Source organism: Phocoena phocoena, chromosome 9, assembly GCF_963924675.1.
Source record: "Phocoena phocoena chromosome 9, mPhoPho1.1, whole genome shotgun sequence".
Classification (NCBI taxonomy): Eukaryota; Metazoa; Chordata; class Mammalia; order Artiodactyla; family Phocoenidae; genus Phocoena; species Phocoena phocoena.
The window spans coordinates 88,692,236-88,711,997 of NC_089227.1; the positions used below are offsets into that span (position 1 = coordinate 88,692,236).

A 19,762-nucleotide genomic window follows, 5' to 3' on the forward strand; every position below is an offset into this window, starting at 1 on the left:
ACAAATATGTGGTCAGTCTCTTGAAATTTTATCTAGAATATGGTCAATATTATCAGGAATTCAACAAATAATCCTTCCACAGTGATGGTTTCCCCCCAGGGGTATTATTCGGAATGCTAAATTAAAGCCATGGTCTGAAAATTCTAATTTCTTCTCTCTTTGTAGCTACATTACACTTTTGTGTGTGTGTGTGTGTGTGTGTGGTACGTGGGCCTCTCACTGTTGTGGCCTCTCCCGTTGCGGAGCACAGGCTCAGTGGCCATGGCTCACGGGCCCAGCCGCTCCGTGGCATGTGGGATCTTCCCGGACCGGGGCACGAACCCATGTCCCCTGCGTCGGCAGGCGGACTCTCAACCACTGCGCCACCAGGGAAGCCCTACATTACACTTTTTATGATAATGCTCTTTAAAGTCAAGCCATCTCTTTACTAAAATTATTTTTTCTTTTCTGCATGTAAATGATAAAATAATCACTTGCATTTGTTCCTTAAAATATTTGTGGAACTTTTCAAATAAATCATCTGCCTGTATTTCTCATATAGTTAATAGGATGGCTGCAGTTAGAGAAAAAGAATTTACCCAATCACCACTCTGTTTCTTGCCTGATAGTATTTATGTGCATGTGACTACCTCATCTGAAAGTCCGTTTTCCTGTTTCCAGCCAAAAATTATTTCAGCCTGATATATAGAAGAGACTGCTGAGAGGGGAAAGAGTCTTGACTCTAAGGTAGTGGCAGAAAATTAACACTTAGTTCTATGGTGTTATGGGGGTTTTACCCTTATAATAAAATTTCCATGGCTTTTTAAGCATTTATAAAAGGCTTTGTCATTGTTATTGTATTTTGAAATTAATCTACTGCCTACCACTTATAGATATCAAGCCTTAGCTGTAAAGCATCCTGTTAATAAAGAGCATTCTTAGAGGGATGTGAATGAATAATTAACTGGTCCAAGATATAGTAATACTGGCTGTTGCTCCACTGCTGAGGCATATGGTAAACTTTATCATGTGGAACACAGGCATGAACACAGAAATAATCAAAAAGAGCCTGGGGCACAGATTCAAAGCATCTTATAAACCTCTGAAGTGTGAAGCCTTCTGCAGGACAGAGATATTAGCTAATTTGGAATTAGTTAAGATTTGGGATTTACTAAGCTTCTTTATTTTGTTTTCCCATCATTTCTTCCAAAATTACAGCAGACTGGGGGTCAAAAGTTAGGGCAGTGGAGAAGTGTGTGGGAGGGAGGAGAAGGAAGGATTGCAGCTGCACGTATGCTACTTTAAAAGACTGACCAGAAATGCTGTTTGTGTAATAAATACGATGGGGAGAGGCTAGCACTCAAGGCACACGCCGCCTGACTCGGCACTGTTTCCTGGGGCGTGGAGAGAGGCTGTTGGATGCAGCATGTGCTCTTCAGCAAAGCAAAGGAGATTGAAAGAGATTTTAGATGGCTTGTTTAAAAATGTTTTAGCATTTAAAGGTAGATTCATCTGTTCCTCAACAATAATAAATATAGGATCTTAATATGTTGTTTTTACTGAGTTAATTAGTTTGGTGGAATTAGAAAATCAAAAAGAGGTGAGTACCTTCTTCCTAGTTATTAGTGTTTTAGTTTTGATAAATTAGTGATGTTTAAATATAGCTGTCTGAGCTTTAGCTGAGCTATTTATAAACGCAGTCATACACAATCTAGTCTTTTCTAAGTATTTGTCTCTTGTTTTCCCAACTTATTTTGACAAACTTTGAATCTTCATAAAAGTTGAAAGAAAAGTAATGAACCCATATACCTTTCACCTAGCTTCATCAGTTATCAATATTTTGAACATTTGCTTTATCTCTTTTTTTAATATGTATATATACTGGTTTGCTTCCTTAACTATTTAAAAGTAGGTCGTAGACATCATGACACTTTATCACTAAATATTTCAGCAGGTAAGAACAAGGATATTTCCTTCCTAACCACAGTACAATTATCACACTTAAAGATGTTTACCTTTTAAAATTTTTTTGGCTGTATCTCACAGCTTGTGGGATCTTAGTTCCCTGACCGGGGATTGAACCTGGGCCTTTGGCAGTGAGAGCAAGGAGTCCTAACCACTGGACCACCAGGGAATTCCCAACAATATTTTGTAATGTTTAGTCCATATTCACATTGTCTCAGTTGCCCCGAAAATGTACTTTTAGAACTTTTTTTTAAACCCAGGATTTAATTATCACACGTTACATTTAATTATCTCTTTAGCGTCCTTCATTCTGAAACAGTTCCTCTGTCTTTTGGGGGAGGAGAGGGTCTTTTACAACATTAACTTTTTTTAGCTGTTTTGAAAAGGGTATTTGGTTTTTCTTTATTAGATTCAGGTTAAACATTTTTGTCAAGAATACTGCAATTATTCAGGTGATATGCCTCGGCGTGTCATATCAGGAGGTACGTATCAGTTTGTCCCATTATATTGTTTGATCATTTGGTTATGGTAGTATTCGACAAACCGTCTCTATTGTAAAGGTTCTCTGTTTCCCATTGCAATGAGTAATCTGTGGCTTGATATGCTGAGACCATGAATATCTTGTTTCTAAAAAATCTTTCAACCATAGCTTTTATCATTCATTCCAATTAAATATTTTTATTAAATTGCATACTGTTTCAGTCATACAAATAATATAGTCAAGGTAATAAACGCCCATCTGGGTGTTCTGTTCACTCTATCATTTCATACAGCTAATTTTATCAAATCTTAAAATTAATTATATTTGCTATAGCTCTTTCTAAAGAAAGAAATATGGGGAATGTAAATTGGTGCAGCCACTATGGAAAACAGTGTGGAATTTCCTTAAAAAACTAAAAATAGAACTATCATATGATCCAGCAGTTCCACTCCTGGATATATATCCAGAAAAAATGAAAACACTAATTCAAAAAGGTACATGCACCCCAATGGTCATAGAAGCACCATTTACAATAGCCAAGACATGGATGTAACCCAAGTGCCCATCAACAGACAATTGGATTAAGAAGATGTGGTATATATACAATGGAATATTAACCATAGAAAAGAATGAAATACTGCCACTTGCAGGCACATAGGTGGACTTAGAGAATATTATGCTTAGTGAAATGCCAGACAATGAAAGACAAATATATGCTAGCATTTATACGTGGAATCTAAAAAATAATACAAATGAATGTATATGTGAGACAGAAACAGACTCAGATACAGAAGACAAACCTGTGATTACCAAAGGGGAGAGAGAGGGGGAGGGACAAATTAGGGGTATGGGATTAACAGATATTGTACAAACTATATAAAATAGATAAGCAACAAGGATATATGGTTTAGCACAGAAAATCATACCCATTATCTTATAATGACCTATAATGGAATGTGATCTGCAAAACTACTGAATCACATCACTATGCTGTACACCTGAAACTAAGACAGTATTGTAAGTTAGCTATACTTCAATTAAAAAAATATATAGATACAGTTGAGGTTCCTGTGAATTCTCTGATCCCATTCCCCTCCCTCCTTCTCGGAGATAAACATTATCAAGCATTCGTTGTTGTTCTTTCCCATTTATGCTTTATACTTCCACTACATATGTATATTCATAGGCATTACAAAGTATTGTTTTGCAGGTTGTTAATTTATATATGTGTATCATCAGGTTATTTTTTTTTCTTTTCTTTGGCTGCACTGCATGTGGTGCGGGATCTTAGTTCCCTGACCAGGGATGGAACCCGTGCCCCCTGCATTGGAAGCGTGGAGTCTTGACAACTGGACCGTCTGTGTCATCGTAGTATGTCATCATATTATGAAGCAATTTGAAGGTTGGTTTTCTTGTTTTGTTTAGCATTGTGTTTTTGATAATCCCTCATGCTCATTTATTATACTTATGGAATTATAGTATTGCATTTTACAAATACCCTAATTTATTCATTCTACTATTGGTGAGCTGGTAGACATTTAAGTTCCCAATATTTTGCTATTACCATCAGTGCTGCAATAATGATTATCATACATATAAGAGGGCTTCTCTGGATTATGCAAATAGAAATGGAAATCCTGAGTTGGAGATTAAATGCTTCAATTTCACTAGACATTGCAATATTTTTCTTAGGGATCGTACCAATTTTCTCCTACCCATAGGGAGAGCTCCTGTTCGTCCACACCATTGATAACACTTCCAGTTGTCATACTTTTTTTAAGAGCAATTTTTTTTTTTTTTTTTGCGGTACGCGTGCCTCTCACTGTTGTGGCCTCTCCCGTTGTGGAGCACAGGCTCCGGACGCGCAGGCTCAGCGGCCATGGCTCACGGGCCCAGCCGCTCCGCGGCATGTGGGATCTTCCCGGACCGGGGCACGATCCCGTGTCCCCTGCATCGGCAGGCGGACTCTCAACCACTGCGCCACCAGGGAAGCCCCAAGAGCAATTTCTGTTTTACAACAAAATTAAGAGGAAGATACAGAGATTTCCCAAATACTCCCTATAGCTACGCCTGCATAGTCTCCCCTGTTACCAACATCACTCACCAGGTACATTTTTACCAAGGATGTTCCTACATCCTACACTGACACATCATAATCAGCTGAAGTCCATGGTTTTTATCTTAGGGTTCACTCTTGGTGTTGTACATTCTATGGGTTTGGACAAATGTATAATGACATATGTCCTTCATTGTAACATCGTACATCGTATTTTCACTGCTCTAAAAATCCTCCGCAATTTGCCTGTGCCTAATCATTTCTCCACCCGCCCTGGCAACCAACGACCTTTTTATTGTCTCCATAATGTCATATAGTTACCTTTTGCAGAATGTCATATAGTTGGAATCATATAGTAAGTAGCCTTTTCAGATTAGCTTTTTTCACTTAGTAATGTGCATTTAAGCTTCCTCCATGTCTTTTCATGGCTTGATAGCTCTTGTTTTTTTTCTTTTAAGCACTGAATAGTATTCCGTTATCTGGATATACCAGTTTACTTATGCATTCACCTACTGAAGGACATCCTGGTTGTTTCCAAGTTTTGGCAATTATGATCCAAGCTGCTGTAAACATCCATGTGCAGGTTTTTGTGTGGACATAAGTTTTCAACTCCTTTGGGTAAATACCAAGGAGCACGATTGCTGGATCATATGCTAAGAGTATGTTCAGTTTTGTAAGAAACCACTAAACTGTTCCAAAGTGGCTGTACCATTTTGCATTCCCACCAACAGTGTATGAGAGTTCCTGTTGTTCCACATCCTCTCCAGCATTTGGTGCTGCTATCAGTGATCTGGATTTTGGCCATTCTAATTGATGTGTAGTGGTATCTCATTGTTGTTTTAATTTGCATTTCCCTGATGACATATGATGTGAAACATCTTTTCATATGTTTATTTGCCATCTGTATATCTTCTTCGGTGAGGTGTCTATAAAGGTCTTTGATCCATTTTAAAATCAGGTTGTTTGTTTTCTTATTGTTGAGTTTTAAAGTTCTTTGTGTATTTTGGATAACAGTCCTGTATCAGATTCATCTTTTGCAAATGTTTTCTCCCAGTTGATGGCTTGTCTTCTATCTCTGTTGATAATGTCTTTTGCAGAGCAGAAGTTTTAAATTTTATTAAAATCTAGCTTATCATTTATTTCGTTCATGGATTGTGTGTTTGGTGTTGTATCGAAAAAGGCACCACTATACCTAAGATTATGTAGGTTTTCTCCTATGTTATCTTTTAGGAGTTTTATAGTTTTGTGTTATATATTTAGGTCTATGATCCATTTTGATTAATTTTGGTGAAGGGTCTGTGTCTAGATTCATTTTTTGCATGTGGATGTCCATGATCTAGTTTTACTTTACTTACTTTTTTCCCAGTTTTCTTTTTATGATTCATTGAATAGCCCGTGCTTTCTCACCGATCGGTAATATTGCCTCTGTCATATGCCTCAGATATGTAGGAGTTCTTTATATAAAGGCACTAGTCCCTTGTCATAGGTACAAATGATGTTTTTCTTTCTTTCTTCTTTTTCTATTTGCCATACTAACACTTTGCTTTTTTCCACTTATACTGAAGATCCTTCTATATCAACACATATAAAGCCTCTCCCTTTCTTTCTGTCTCTCTCACAAACACACATATACACACAGTATTTCAAAGTATGTACATAGCATGATTTACTCAGTTACTTATTAACATTTCTTTTTTTTTTTTTTTTTTGCCATGATGAATGTTTTTGAATATACACAAGTTCATGCGATTGCTGAGATAAAGGATATGCTCATTTACACTTCTGATAGTTTTGGCCAAATTGTCCTCCACAGAAGTTTTTAACAGTTTGTTTCCGGACTTCCCTGGTACTTCAGCGGTTAAGAATCCGCCTACAATGAAGGGGACACGGGTTCGAGCCGTGGTCCTGGAAGATCCCACATGCTGCGGGACAGCTAAGCCCGTGCACCACAACTACTGAGCCTGTGCTCTGGAGCCTGCGAGCCACAACTACTGAAGCCCACGCGCCTAGAACCTGTGCTGTGCAACAAGAGAAGCCACCGCGATGAGAAGCCCACACACCGCAACGAAGAGTAGCCCCTGCTCGCCGCAACTAGAGAAAGCTCACATGCAGCAACAAAGACCCAATGCAGCCAAAAAAAACCCACCAACAACAAAAATTTGTATCCCCATTAGTACTGTATGGCTATGCCTGTTTCCCTACTTTTTCCAATACAGTGTATAATCAAGCTTTTTGATTTTTGCTAATCAGGAGAAAAATGACACCTCATTATGGTAGTAATTTACATTTCTCTTAGTGTGAATGTCACTGAGTATCTTTCCATATGTTTGAGCCATTTGTATTTCCTTTTCTATGAGCTGTTCATATCCTTTGACCACATTTTCTTGGATTGTTGGTCTCAATGAATTGTGGGAGCTCTTTACATAAAGAAAATTAGGCCTTGTCACTTATTTTACAAATAATGTTTTTCCTTCTTCCTTTCTGCCATACAGAAAATTTTTTATTTGTATGTAGTTGATTTTATCAGTCTTTTCTTTTATGGCTTCTGGGTTTTGTACCATGTGGATCATGTGAAAAACCTTCAAATTTGGAAATTATAAAAGAATTTCTCCCTTTTTAGTGATATTAATATTTTTTTTGTTTTGCTTTGTTTTGTTTAGGTTGTTACTTATTGTAACTTATTTATGTGTAAAGTGTGAAGTAGGAACCCAACATTATTCTTTCCAGGTGGAAAAATAACAGTGAACCTCATTAGATCAATATCATTTGTTGAATGATCCATGTTATACGTGTTTGATGCTCAGAATCACTGGTATGGAACTGAAAAAGGCAGACTGATCAAGAATTAAAATTTTGAAATGCAAGTATCACAGAATGGCAATGGATATGAAATTTGAGGCTAATGGTCCTTGATTGAAGTTCTGATCTCTTGGGGGTTTAGACCAGACAGAAAAGGGTGAAGCCAGGAGGAAGCTCATAGCTTGTGAGAATATGGAACAGCTGAGAGACTGGACATCTGGCTAAGGTCAAAGAGTTGATAGGATAGAAGGTAGGATTTTGAAATGTAATGCTTCACAGGTGGAGCAGGTCCAGGAGGTGACAAAGTGTGGGTTATGAACATGATGGTGGATTGCTGAAGTGGTGTGAGGATCAAAGTCATTAGAGGTAAGGATTCTTTGAACATACAAATGTTCATGGCCTTTGAAGTCACCCATGATGATGATAGCTTGGAGTCGACTGAATGGAAGGCTGTTAGATGCCAAACCTTCAGTGAATGGGGGGACTGCCTAAGGAAGTCAGTAAGTTAAGGCACTGTGAAGGGGTAGAGGGAAGACATGAATTTTAAAGGAGGTTTTTAAAATATGAGAACATTTAAGTAATAACCTGAAAGTAGTCAAAGAATCCTGCCTTTTCCATGCCTCGTGGTTATTTGGGGTTATGGAGAGAGAGCCTTTGAAAAGGCCTTAGGGGAAAAGCCAGACTTCATTTAAGGCTTTATCTGTAAGGAGACAAGGTTTTATACAAGGAATTTCAATAAATATTGTGTTCACTTTCTGGGCACTAGGAATGGAGTTGTGAACCAAATACAGTCCTCACCCTCATGTAGCTTATAGTCTGGTGTCTTGTAACTCAAAGCATGGTTCACAGACCACTAGTAGCAGCATCTCTTAGGAGCTTAGTAGAAATACCGACTCTCAGGACCCAACTCAGATATGTTGAATTCGATTCTGCAGTTTAACAAGATCCCCAGGTTATCTGAATGCATATTAATTTTGAGAAGCCCTGGTCAAGACTTGACTGACTCAAGTTTTAACCTAGACATATTGGAAAGTAGAGTGTGTTACAGCCATCTACCAGCATCTCCTTCCTCTTGGCAGCCACTTCAGTTCAAAGAGACCCTGTCCCTTCTAGTTACAATTGATTGGAAAGCAACTGACACCAATCATCATTCCTTTCCCAGGTATCTGAAAATAGTAATGAAAGAGTGATCCAGTCTTTCTATTGGATGGACCATTTAATGAGTAAATTTAAGTAACAGTGGCCATATTCTGGAAAGCAGAAAAAAAATATAAAGCAAAGAGAGAGAACAATGAGACATGTATGGAGAAGGGCAGAAATGGAGAGAAAATGCTGCTTAATTCCTAATAGCTTTCCTATTCCTCCTTGTTGTCTACTGTATAATACACTTTCATTTGGTTTAAGCTAATATGATTTTGTTTTTACTATTTGAAACCAGAGTTCTACTTAATATAGCAGATAAGGGTGAATTCAAAAGGCTGAGAGCAAAGAGAAGACGGTGGTCTTACTTTGTAAGTGTGTGTGTTGATGGAGGTTGTAGAGGGATTCGAAGACCAGGAGTAGGAGGTGGCAGCTCTGTGTGCAGAGAGGCCAGGAAGAGGTCTTCCAGAGCTCACTGTCCACACCTGACACAAGACAAGCATTTATGGATCCCTTACTTTGTCTCATTTGATCCCCCTACAATTCAGCAAGGGAGCTGGTGCTAGCCCCATTTACACTGAAGAAAAGCAAACTTCAGGGAGGTTAAGTAACTCGTTTCTGGCTGCCCCAGGAAGTGCACGGCAGTCATGAATCGAACCCAGCTGTGCCAGACTCCAAAGGCCTCCATCTTAACCTCTATCACAGATCCTCAACGCAGGTTACACAGCATTATCTGTGGAGCTTTTGAAAAATACAACTCTGCGTGGGCCCCCAGTGGAGTATATCGCAAAAGCTCCACAGGTGATTCGCTTTGCACGTGGGGATGGGAACCACCGCCTCCTGTGATCCTTCTAGGCCAGGGAGTTCTAAGACTGGCTGTGCATCGTAAGTGTGGTGATGCCGGTTAATAATATAGATTCCTGGGCCCCGACCCAGCTTTACAGAAGCGGGATTTGAGGACTGGGCCCTGGAATCTGAATGTTCAAAGCTAATGCAAGCCCGGCTTGGGGCTTGGGACTTGCTCCTAGCCGGCCCCGCCCGCTCGCGCCGGGCGGTGAGTTCAGGAGGTGATCCCGAGGAGCTTCGGCAGGGGGCGCCAGGAGCCGCTTCCGGCTGAGGCGAGGCGAGGCGGAAGGTGCCAAAGGGGCGGAGCGGGGCGTGAACCGGAAGTCGGCCGCGGGCTCCGCCCGTCGCGCCGGAGGAGGCACTCTCGGACGGCCTACGGAGCTGCAGCTGACCTACGAGTTTTCCTTGCCGACATTATGCTCCAGTTCCTGGTGAGTGGAGCTGCCGAGGAGCGAGCTGGGAGCCCTGGGCGTGGGTCCCTCGGGTCCCGCTGCCCCCCGCGCCTGCTAGTCGCCTGGCGGGGTGGGCTGCGGGGTTTTGTTTCTGCCTCACCCAAATCCTTTGGCCGGCATTTTTCTGCCTCCCTTCAAGTCCCTAAAACTTTTGAGGGGTCAGAGCGTGCGTTTTCAAAGCTCTTCTGTGACGTGCCCGCGTGCTTTGTGTATTCCTCGAGTTAAGGCTCCCGGGGTCCTTAATGACTTTTTCTGCGCTGCCACCCCCTGACGTAGACACATATCCCGTCGACTTAGAGCCCTGCTGGTTGGCGTCTTTGAAAACGTTGGAGGGCCAGGAATAAACTCTAAAGGAGTAAACCGCCAGAATTAGAGGCCTGGGGAGCCCTCATCAGACCTTTTATAGCTTCCAGACGGAGGATGGCTGGTTGCTGGCCTGAGTCAGGCCCTGGTGTACAAATAATTTTTCCAAAATGCTCACTCTAGGGTAAAACGACTCTTACCATGAGTAAACAAATTATTTTTCATGGGTCTTTCAGTTAAAAGCGGGTTTTCTGGCAAAGCCCCATGTGTTTCAAAGATTGCCTGGTTGAAGGTTTCAGGAGGACTTGCCAAACTTCCAGGTGAAAGTCTTTCTTCCGGGTTTTCGCGCCTTCAAAACTGGATGTTTAAATTCTGATTCTGGTAAGAGGCAGGTATTCTAATACCTTCCAGGTGACCGATGGAAATTGAGTGCTCTTGGGATGAGATACTTTCCCAAATGTTACGTTCTTTATGAAAGAGTTTAAAGAAGAAAAAGTGCCCCTCTGTCCTTTTTGAGATGGTAATTAATTTTTCAATCTCTAGGCCGGAAAGAGAGTATCCTTGACATAAACTGCCTAAACAAGACATGGCTACACCTCTGCTTCTGGAAGTTTCTCCAGTGTCCTAACTGGGTATTAGCTTAGGAGTCAATAGAAATAATTACTGCCATATGGTTGTAGGAAACACTCAGGTTAAAAACAATGTCAGCCCCGAAGTGTGAGATGATGTAATTGAGTCTCTGGTACAGCCGTAGCTCATTGATAACTGGGAGGAAGCACATGAATTCATTTACACTTAACTTTCTAAGTACCTTTGCAGAGTGACTTTATTTGGTTTTGAAATAAACTTTTGCTGTGTATGAATATGGATGTGACTGATATGCAAATTCAGAATTCTCGGCATTTAAGGAGAGATACCGAAGCCATTCATTAAATTCCTAGCTCAGAAGTAACACGGATATTCTCCCACCTCCTCATTGCATTTGTTGAAAGAAGTAATAGCATAACTTTACCTTGATTCTAACTCTGTCAAATGATTTACCAGCTCATTTGAACTTGGGCGAATCTTTCTCCTTGCTTTCAGCCATTTCATCTATAAAACAATGGGGTTGATGTAGGTGATCCCTGAGATCTCCTCGAGCTTTTAACCTGTGACCAGCCATCATGTCCTAGTGCTTAAGAGGTCAGATTCCAGAATCAGACTCCTGCCTTTGAATTATCATTTTTAAGCAATGGGAACTTGGGCAACTTATTTAAATTCTTTATGCTTCAGTTTCCACATCTGAAAATGGGAGCCTACTTCATGGTTTTATTGTGAGGATTAAAAATGAGTTAATACATTAAAGTACTTGAAACAATGACAGTAAGGACTCAGATGTTGTTCATTTCTCCTTGGATTAAAATATTTGCCCATCATCCCTATATCGAAACTTGCTCCTGTGGTCCTGCTGCGTCTTTCCCCTTGCTTGTACTGCAGTAGCATCCTTAATCGCAGCATGGTTTAGCCAGTTTGGTGTAAGGAAACTTTTGAAGCTTTTAAAGGGAAACCTGATATGATGGGCACTGCTCGTGGCTTGTGTACACTGCCTGTTGTACTGTTACTGGGGTAATGTATTGCTTTTCTTATCTCTCAGAGCAGCAGCACCTGGTACTCTTAATCACCTCTTTAATCCCTCCTCCCTCGGCTTTTGGATACTGCACCTCAGTGCTTTCCAGTATTCTTACACATTGTAACACACATGGACATTTTTTAAAAATAAATTTATAATTTTATTTTTGGCTGTGTTGGGTCTTTGTTGCTGTGCGTGGGCTTTCTCTAGTTGCAGCGAGCGGGGGCTGCTCTTTGTTGTGGTGCATGGGCTTCTCATTGCAGTGGCTTCTCTTGTTGTGGAGCATGGGCTCTAGGCACGCGGACTTCAGTAGTTGTGGCACGTGGGCTCAGTAGATGTGGCACATGGGCTCAGTAGTTGTGGCTCGCAGGCTTTAGAGCACAGGCTCAGTAGCTGTGGTGCACGGGCTTAGTTGCTCTGCGGCATGTGGGATCTTCCCAGACCAAGGCTCGAACCCGTGTCCCCTGTATTGGCAGGCAGATTCTCAACCACTGTGCCACCAGGGAAGCCCTGGAGGTCCCAAATCTTACTGTTTTTTTTTTTTAATAGTTTTGAGATACAGTTAGTTCACACATCATACAATTCACCCATTTAAGGATTTAGTGGATTTAGTAGGATTTAGTGTTTTTTCAGTATGTTCACAGAGTTGTGCAAGCATCACCACTATCTAATTTTTATATCTAATATTTTATTGCCCCCCACAAAGAAACTCCATACCATTAGCATTCATTTCTCATTCCTCTCACACCTAACCCTGGACAACCACTAATTGATTTTGTGTCTTCTCTCTGGATTTGCCTATTCTGGACATTTCCTTTAAGTTAAATCATACAATACGTGGTCTTTTCTGACTGCCTCTCACTTGGCTTAATGTTTTCAAGGTTTATCCATGTTGTAGCATGAATCAGGACTTCATTCCTTTTTATGGTTGATTATTATTACATTGTGTGAATATGCCACATTTTGTTAATTCATTGACCAGTTGATGGGCATTTGGGTTGTTTCCACCTTTTGGCTATTATGAATAATCTTGCTATGAACATTTATGTAGTTTTTGTGTAGGTACATGTTTCAGTTTTCTTGGTCATATACCCTAAAGTGGAATTGCTGCGTCAGATGGTAATTCTGTGCACAGCTTTTTGAGGATTTGCAAGACTTTTCCAAAGTGGCTACATCATTTTACATTCCCACCAGCAATGTATGAAGGTTCTCCATATCCTTGCCAACACTTATACATCTTTTGGATTTAAGTTGCCCTAGTGGGTGCGATGAGACACCTCATTGTGGTTTTGATCTGCATTTCCTTAATGACTAATGATGTTTTCATGTGTTTGTTGGCCGTTTATTTGTATATCTTCTTTGGAGAAGTGTCTATTCAAATCCTTTGCTTGTTTTAAAATTGGGTTGCCTTTTTATCATTCACTCATAAGAATTCCTTATGTATTCTGGGTACAAGTCCCTTATCAGATATATGATTTACACATATTTATTTCATTCTGTGGGTTCGCTTCACTTTCTTGTTGGTATTCTTTTTTTTTTCTTTGTGGTACATGGGCCTCTCACTGTTGTGGCCTCTCCTGTTGCGGAGCACAGACTCCGGACGCACAGGCTGAGCGGCCATGGCTCACGGGCCTAGCCGCTCCGCGGCATGTGGGATCTTCCTGGACCGGGGCACAAACCTGTGTCCCCTGCATTGGCAGGCGGACTCCCAACCACTGCACCACCAGGGAAGCCCTCTTGTTGGTATTCTTTGAAACACAAATGTTTTAAATTTTGATAAAATCAAATTTATCTATTTTTTTCTTTTGTTACTTGTGCTTTTGGTGTCATATCTAAGAAACCATCGCCTACCCCAAGATCATGAAGATTTACTCGTATGTTTTCTCCTAAGAGATTTACAGTTTTAAGTCTTACATTTAGGTCTTTGATCCATTTTGAGTTAAGTTTTGTTTATGATGTAAAGTAGGGGTCCAACTTCATTCTTTTGCATGTGGATATCCAGTTGTCCCAGCATTCTTTCCCCATTGGATGTCTTAGCACCCTTGTTGAAAATCATATGACCATAAATGTAAGGGTTTATTCCTGGACCCTTTATTCTATTCCATTGATCTTCATTGATTTTAAAGAAGAAAAACAATTCATTCGTGTTTGCTTGCTATCCCGTGTGCCTTCTCTAATCTGTATTTTTTCGGCCTTTTTTGGGAACAGCTGTCAGGTGAGTGCTTACAAAGCAGGGCTTTCATCACGTTGCTGCTGGTAAAGAGCAGTCAGTGGCTCCCCACCGTTTTGTAAATGAACTAAACTCCATTGCTTGTTTTTTGAAGTCCACCAGCTAGCCCTGCCCAGCTCTCTGTACTAGTATTTCTCTCCAGTTTTTAGTTCAAATCCACTTTTCTTTTTTTTTTTTTTTCAAATCCACTTTTCTAATTGGGCCTATTTCTTTTATTCAGGTCATCACATTGTCATTCCTATCTTGTACCTTGATTCTCTACAGTCACGTCCCTTTCCAGTTTAAATTTTAACACTTCCTCAGCATCTTTAGAGCCTTTAATAACAAGTTGAGGTACACCGATCTCTTTCAGGTATGGTTTCTTAAAAGAATCACTTCTGTGTCACTCATTTTGTTACTTAATTCATGACTCAGTTCTGGTTTTTCATGCATGTATTACATTCAAGATCCTGTGCTGGGTGCTGCTTTCTCTTGTTATATAACTATTTTACTTATATGTGGCTTTTCTGTCTATACATCATATAAATTCTTTAAGATAGAGACCATTTTATAATCTTTTCACAGGGCTGGATATGAAATTGATTTTCAGGATATAAGGGACTGTAATCCTTTAATCAAAACCTTTGGAGGCCAGATGTATGTGGGAGGATTTTTTTCAGATTTCTTCTCACCTGTTTGTCCTTTACATTACTTCGCTCATGTCACTCCTCAGTCCCCAAACTTCTGGTGTTTTACCATTTATTGTCCCCAATATGTTTGTGAGAAGAAGCTATGTATTCCTAAAGTTTCAAAATGATGGCAGAGAGGACATAATAGTGACGTATTTAGTGTTGAGCTTGGGAAGAAGGCATTTCCCTTCCTTCTGCACTGTCTTGTCTGCAGGGAGTACTATGGGGGGACCCTGTGATGTGGAGGAAGACCATGGTGATAGCATCCAGCCATCCGGATGGACCACTGAGGAGGCTTCCAGGTCTTGGCCTGGAGGAGGTTAAGCATTCTTGGCCTGCAGAGAGGCTTCAGACTCATTCGAGACGTTTTATACTCTGGTTCCAGTCTAACTTCTCAGACTAATGAGTCCCTGTTCCTCAGATTTAGATTTTATTTTTTGAGATCCTTTATTTATTCAGATTAAAATTTTTTACCTGTCTAAACTTGTCTATTGAGTATCCCATGAACAACATATAAATGCTTTTCTGGTGTCATGCATTTTCCTCACATTTCTCTTCATGTGTCCATTTCTCTCATGTTGTTTATGTAATTTTACAATATCCCATTGGTAGACCTAGCAATATTCTGAAACTGGAATTGGATATGACTTGTCTAGAGACCCATGGTTTTTGTTTTGTGTTTTAAAATAACTGCTATTTTTTTCATGTGCCCTGATGCTTCGTGGAATTGCCAAAATGAAGACACATTAGATATGCCATATTTATTTTGAGACACACGTGGTAAGAACCAAGAATCCTAGAATGTTGGAGCTAGAAGGAGCATTGTTAGTATAATGTTTTAGAAATCAGGAAACTCAGATCAGCAAAGCGCCAAGGAGGTTAAGTGTCATGCCTAAAAGTACACAGCTAGACAGTGGTAGAACCAGAACTCTAATTTATTTTTCTTGAAATTTTTCAACCCTCTGTTCTTTCTGTTTGGTGTTAGAGCTAACATTCTTAGATGATTTTTTCCCCTCTTCTTTTTTTTTTTTTGCGGTACGTGGGCCTCTCACTGTTGTGGCCTCTCCCGTTGCGGAGCACAGACTCCAGACACGCAGGCTCAGTGGCCACGGCTCATGGGCCCAGCCGCTCTGCGGCATGTGGGATCTTCCTGGACCGGGGCACGAACCCGTGTCCCCTGCATTGGCAGGCGGACTCTCAACCACTGCGCCACCAGGGAAGCCCTTCCCCTCTTCTTTTAAGCAAATTTAATACTCTTTCTGGATTTGGAAAACCTCTTACTGCCTGGTTTCAACCCATAGGAGTGAAAAAAATCATTTTGCTTCTTGGTGCACATTGGTAAAAATATTCACAAGATATGTTTGATTAATCAAATGATCAGAAGATGGTCTATGGTTAGACTTGATAGCCTCTTTTATGCTTCTTAACTTACAACAAACCTATTTAAATTATGCTTTTGGTGTTTAAAGCTTAGTAAGCTTAAAACTTATTAAGGATCCAGCTGTGTTCTGAATTTCTCCAACTTGTTCTCTGTTCTCCAACTTGTTCTCTGTTCTCCAACTTGAAGACGATTTGACCACACCACATATGACCATTAGTGTTAAGTGCTGCGCTTTGTTTTTCTCTGTTAACCTCTGCTGTGTATTGAATAGGAGTGACACTGATTAAAGAAAATGATAAAAAAATCAGATGCCAGTTCACATTTATAACATTAGAAGTTAGGCGTTCAGTTGGAGATTTTTTATTATTGGGGGAAAAAAACCCAGGAAATTATAGATCATCATTGAGACTCCAATCTTAAGGAACTTTGAAACTCTTTTGGTGTGAAGGGAGTGCTTTAAATTTTCATGAAACAGGTTTTGTTCAGGAAGAGTCACCCAGTGGCATAAACACTTATAGTTCTCTAAAAATCGTGCCTGTCTCTCTTGTCACTGATTAAGAGATGGTTAGGGGACCTGTGTTCTCTGCAGGTCTTAAGTGCCCTGCCCATTAGACTCCATCCAGGGCAGAGTGCTAAACCATGTGCTGTCTCAGTTGCATGTCAGCTTCCTGCTTTATCTCACTGTATATTTTAGTGTTTGAGTGTGAATCTAATTTAGGTTGTCCTGTGCTCCTGTTATGAATGGCCATGTCCTAGGCCTCAGGTGCCTCTTGAAATATGAAGAGATTGAACTGTGAAGGTCCCTTCATTTTCTAAGATCCTACGATTTAGCCGAATGCTTTTTAAAATTGAATACTTTTTACTTGATGTAGCAAGAAATAAAAAATCTCAAAACCATAAAAATAAATAAACTGGCTTTTAACAGCAAAAATCGGAATTTTGGCTTGAGTTTCTAGAACTTACAGCCAAATATTTATAAGGTCGATGTGTTTAGTGCTACTGTATATTCTTTCGTGTACTCTTTAACCTTTTGGGAGGATATTTCTGAGTTTATTTTATAGAAGAAAGATGTGAATTTCATGCTATGCACGGCCCTAGCCTGGACGCCGGGGTCTTATAACTGTCCTGCGCTCCTTAGGAGAATATTATCCATGTAGTCTGGTGTGGTATCGGGTAGCACAGAGCTCCGTCTCCAGTGTGACTCTTCCTGTTCTATCCTTACAGCTTGGATTTACTCTTGGCAACGTGGTGGGAATGTATCTGGCTCAGAACTATGACGTAAGTGACCATATTCACGTCTTCCTTGATTTCACGTAGCTAATACATAGTGACTTGTGTTTGCTGAAGTAAGGTATGCCTTCCAGCAAACAAGGTCCATAGGTCTGAGGAAAAAGTCCTGAATTTTGTAGAAAGATTTTTCCACTGTTTGAAAAAATAACAGAACTCACAGAAGCACCTGTCACCATAGGAGTGCAAAAATCCCATCAGTTTAGGTGGTCTCGTGGTGATCCTGATGAGCTGGGTTTGTTAGCATAGAGTAACACTGTTAGATTCTTACAGTTCTATGGAAAATCAAGTGATACTTAAATTGGATAATCTTTTCAGCACCCTACCCAGTAGTAGAGATGACTGAGTACTTTGGAGGTGGATTCATATAGTGCAGCACATTTAAGGAGAACAGTGTTTTGTGAAGTAGGGAGTTGTATTAGCTTCACTTTACAGATGGGGAAGTTGAAAATCAGGTGACACAAATGCCCATGAATGGGGATCCTAAAAGGTAATGCTTATTTTAAAGAGATATGGAAGGGAAACATGATATTAACTTTTGATTTGTTTTATAGTGAAGCTTTTAGTGTGATAAAGGGAATTCCCTTTGTCAACCTTCACCTGAGTCATGTGGTTTTCTAGGCAGGTGCTTGTTAATTTATGTCACATTTATTGTTTATATGTACAACTTTTACTTGGCACTAGATTGAGGGGCTGAGTGGGTATATAAAAGTAGAAGTCAGGTTCTGGCTTTTGGGGAGGGAGCCTACTTTAACTTACATCTTTTGGTATCCTTCTTAGGCAGTTATGAGGCCAAGAAAGACCACTGTTGAGCAGGTTTATTTTAGAGGAAAAGTAAAAAATCCATTTATCTTTAGAGGAAGAGAAATGAAAAAATATTGATTAGGTAGATGAGAAATGATAATAATCTCTTTTCTCTTTAAAGATACCAAACCTGGCTAAAAAACTTGAAGAAATTAAAAAGGACGTGGATGCCAAGAAGAAACCCCCTAGTTCATGAGGGTGACTCCAGCACTGCCTCCTGGATAAACTGATTCTACTGTTCTTGAGGGCCTCCTTTACCATCTGAACCAAAAGCTTTTGTTTTCATCTCCAGCCTCAGCAGTTTTCTTCTTTGCTAGACCCTGCATTGCCTTACAGCACAAATGGGGCCACAAGTTAAGAACAGCCCTTACTTTTCCAACATCCTCACTTCTTCCCTTCCTCCTTCCAGCCACTTGGGAGGTCCTGAGAATGGAATTATGGTGCTAGATTAGTAAACGTGACCTTTAATTAGTAGTCTCTCCCTTATTCTTTGGGGTTTGTACTACCGTTTTCAAAAGAAAAATTGATGAGTTTTGTATAGCTGATGAGATATAAATAATGCTGATTTCACAGTCTAGAAATTATATTGGGTGTTTAAACCTTTGGTACTAAATTATGTTGTTTCAAAATAGTAATTAAAATGAAAATCTAGAAGCCAGTTTCTGGTGAGTTATCCACTAATTTTATGTTGTTGTCAGGAAGCTCCATAGTTGCTAATTTAACCAGTAAATCAATTTGCTATTCATTAACCAAGAAACTCTGTTCTGAGAACCCTGTCAGGAACTGGAGAATTGAAAAGTATTTAAAGTAATGGCCTTTGTCCTCAGTAGAATTCATAGTCTAGTATGCATGTTTTTTCCTAATGATGCATTTGATCTGGCTCTGTTCTCTCATAAGAATCATACTTATTTTATGGGATTACAGGCACATTTGACATTACATGGTAGATAAATGAGAAGTTGTCTATAAAGGAAATTTTATGCCTTTTTACATTAAAAAATATTTAAATTATAACTTTATAGTGATTCTCATAAGAAGACTTCTTGTGTTTTTCTTTCTGCAACCGTAAATTACTCTTGTAATTTTTCAAGTGTATAATCAGTCCATAATTTTTTTTAATTGATAAAAAAGTTTAAATACCTAACTTTTCCCCTGGGTCAGTACAAAGTGATCTGTGTTGTCCCTCAGCTCCTCGTTCTTCTCCCTGGAGTCAGGCACTCGCTAGTTTCCTGTATCCTTTTGCGAAAGATTTTGTGCCTGAACAAACACATGTACATGGGGGTTTTTATACAAATGATAACAAACTATATACAGTGTTTTCCCCAGTGGAGGTCATTCCGTATCAGTAGGTAAGGAACAAAGAAACTTTCCTTTTTTTGGCTACATAAGGTTCTACTGAATGAATATACCATAATTTATTTAATCTGCTCCTGAGGAACATTTAGGTTGTTTCCTGTCTGTTGCTATTACAGTGATGACCTTGAACCTAACGTTATTATACATATCTCTGCAGGGGGATAGCTCCAAGCTAAAGTCCTGGAAGAGTATTTTGCACTAAATATAAATAAAGGCCCATTTCACTGGGTGTTTGGTTCCAGAGGGCTTGTTGGGCAGCTTCACTGATGATGCCATTTCTGAAGACATTTTAGCAGAATTAGTAAACTGGAAGAATGGTTTAGAGACTGTTTTTTTCAGACAGTGATGCCACTGATACTAAATGTGATTATAAAATAAAGTGATTCTGCTTCTCTTTGGAAACATG

The 19,762-nt window shown here is 39.8% G+C and overlaps 1 protein-coding gene across 1 annotated transcript; it reads left to right on the forward strand.

Moving 5' to 3' along the window:
* The first annotated feature begins 9,682 nt into the window (after positions 1 to 9,682).
* Positions 9,683 to 18,196, forward strand: STMP1 (short transmembrane mitochondrial protein 1). Its single transcript, XM_065884387.1, has 3 exons — positions 9,683 to 9,697; positions 17,134 to 17,187; positions 18,122 to 18,196. The coding sequence occupies exons 1-3, from the start codon at positions 9,683 to 9,685 to the stop codon at positions 18,194 to 18,196; spliced, it is 144 nt and encodes a 47-aa protein (XP_065740459.1).
* The last annotated feature ends 1,566 nt before the right edge of the window (positions 18,197 to 19,762 follow it).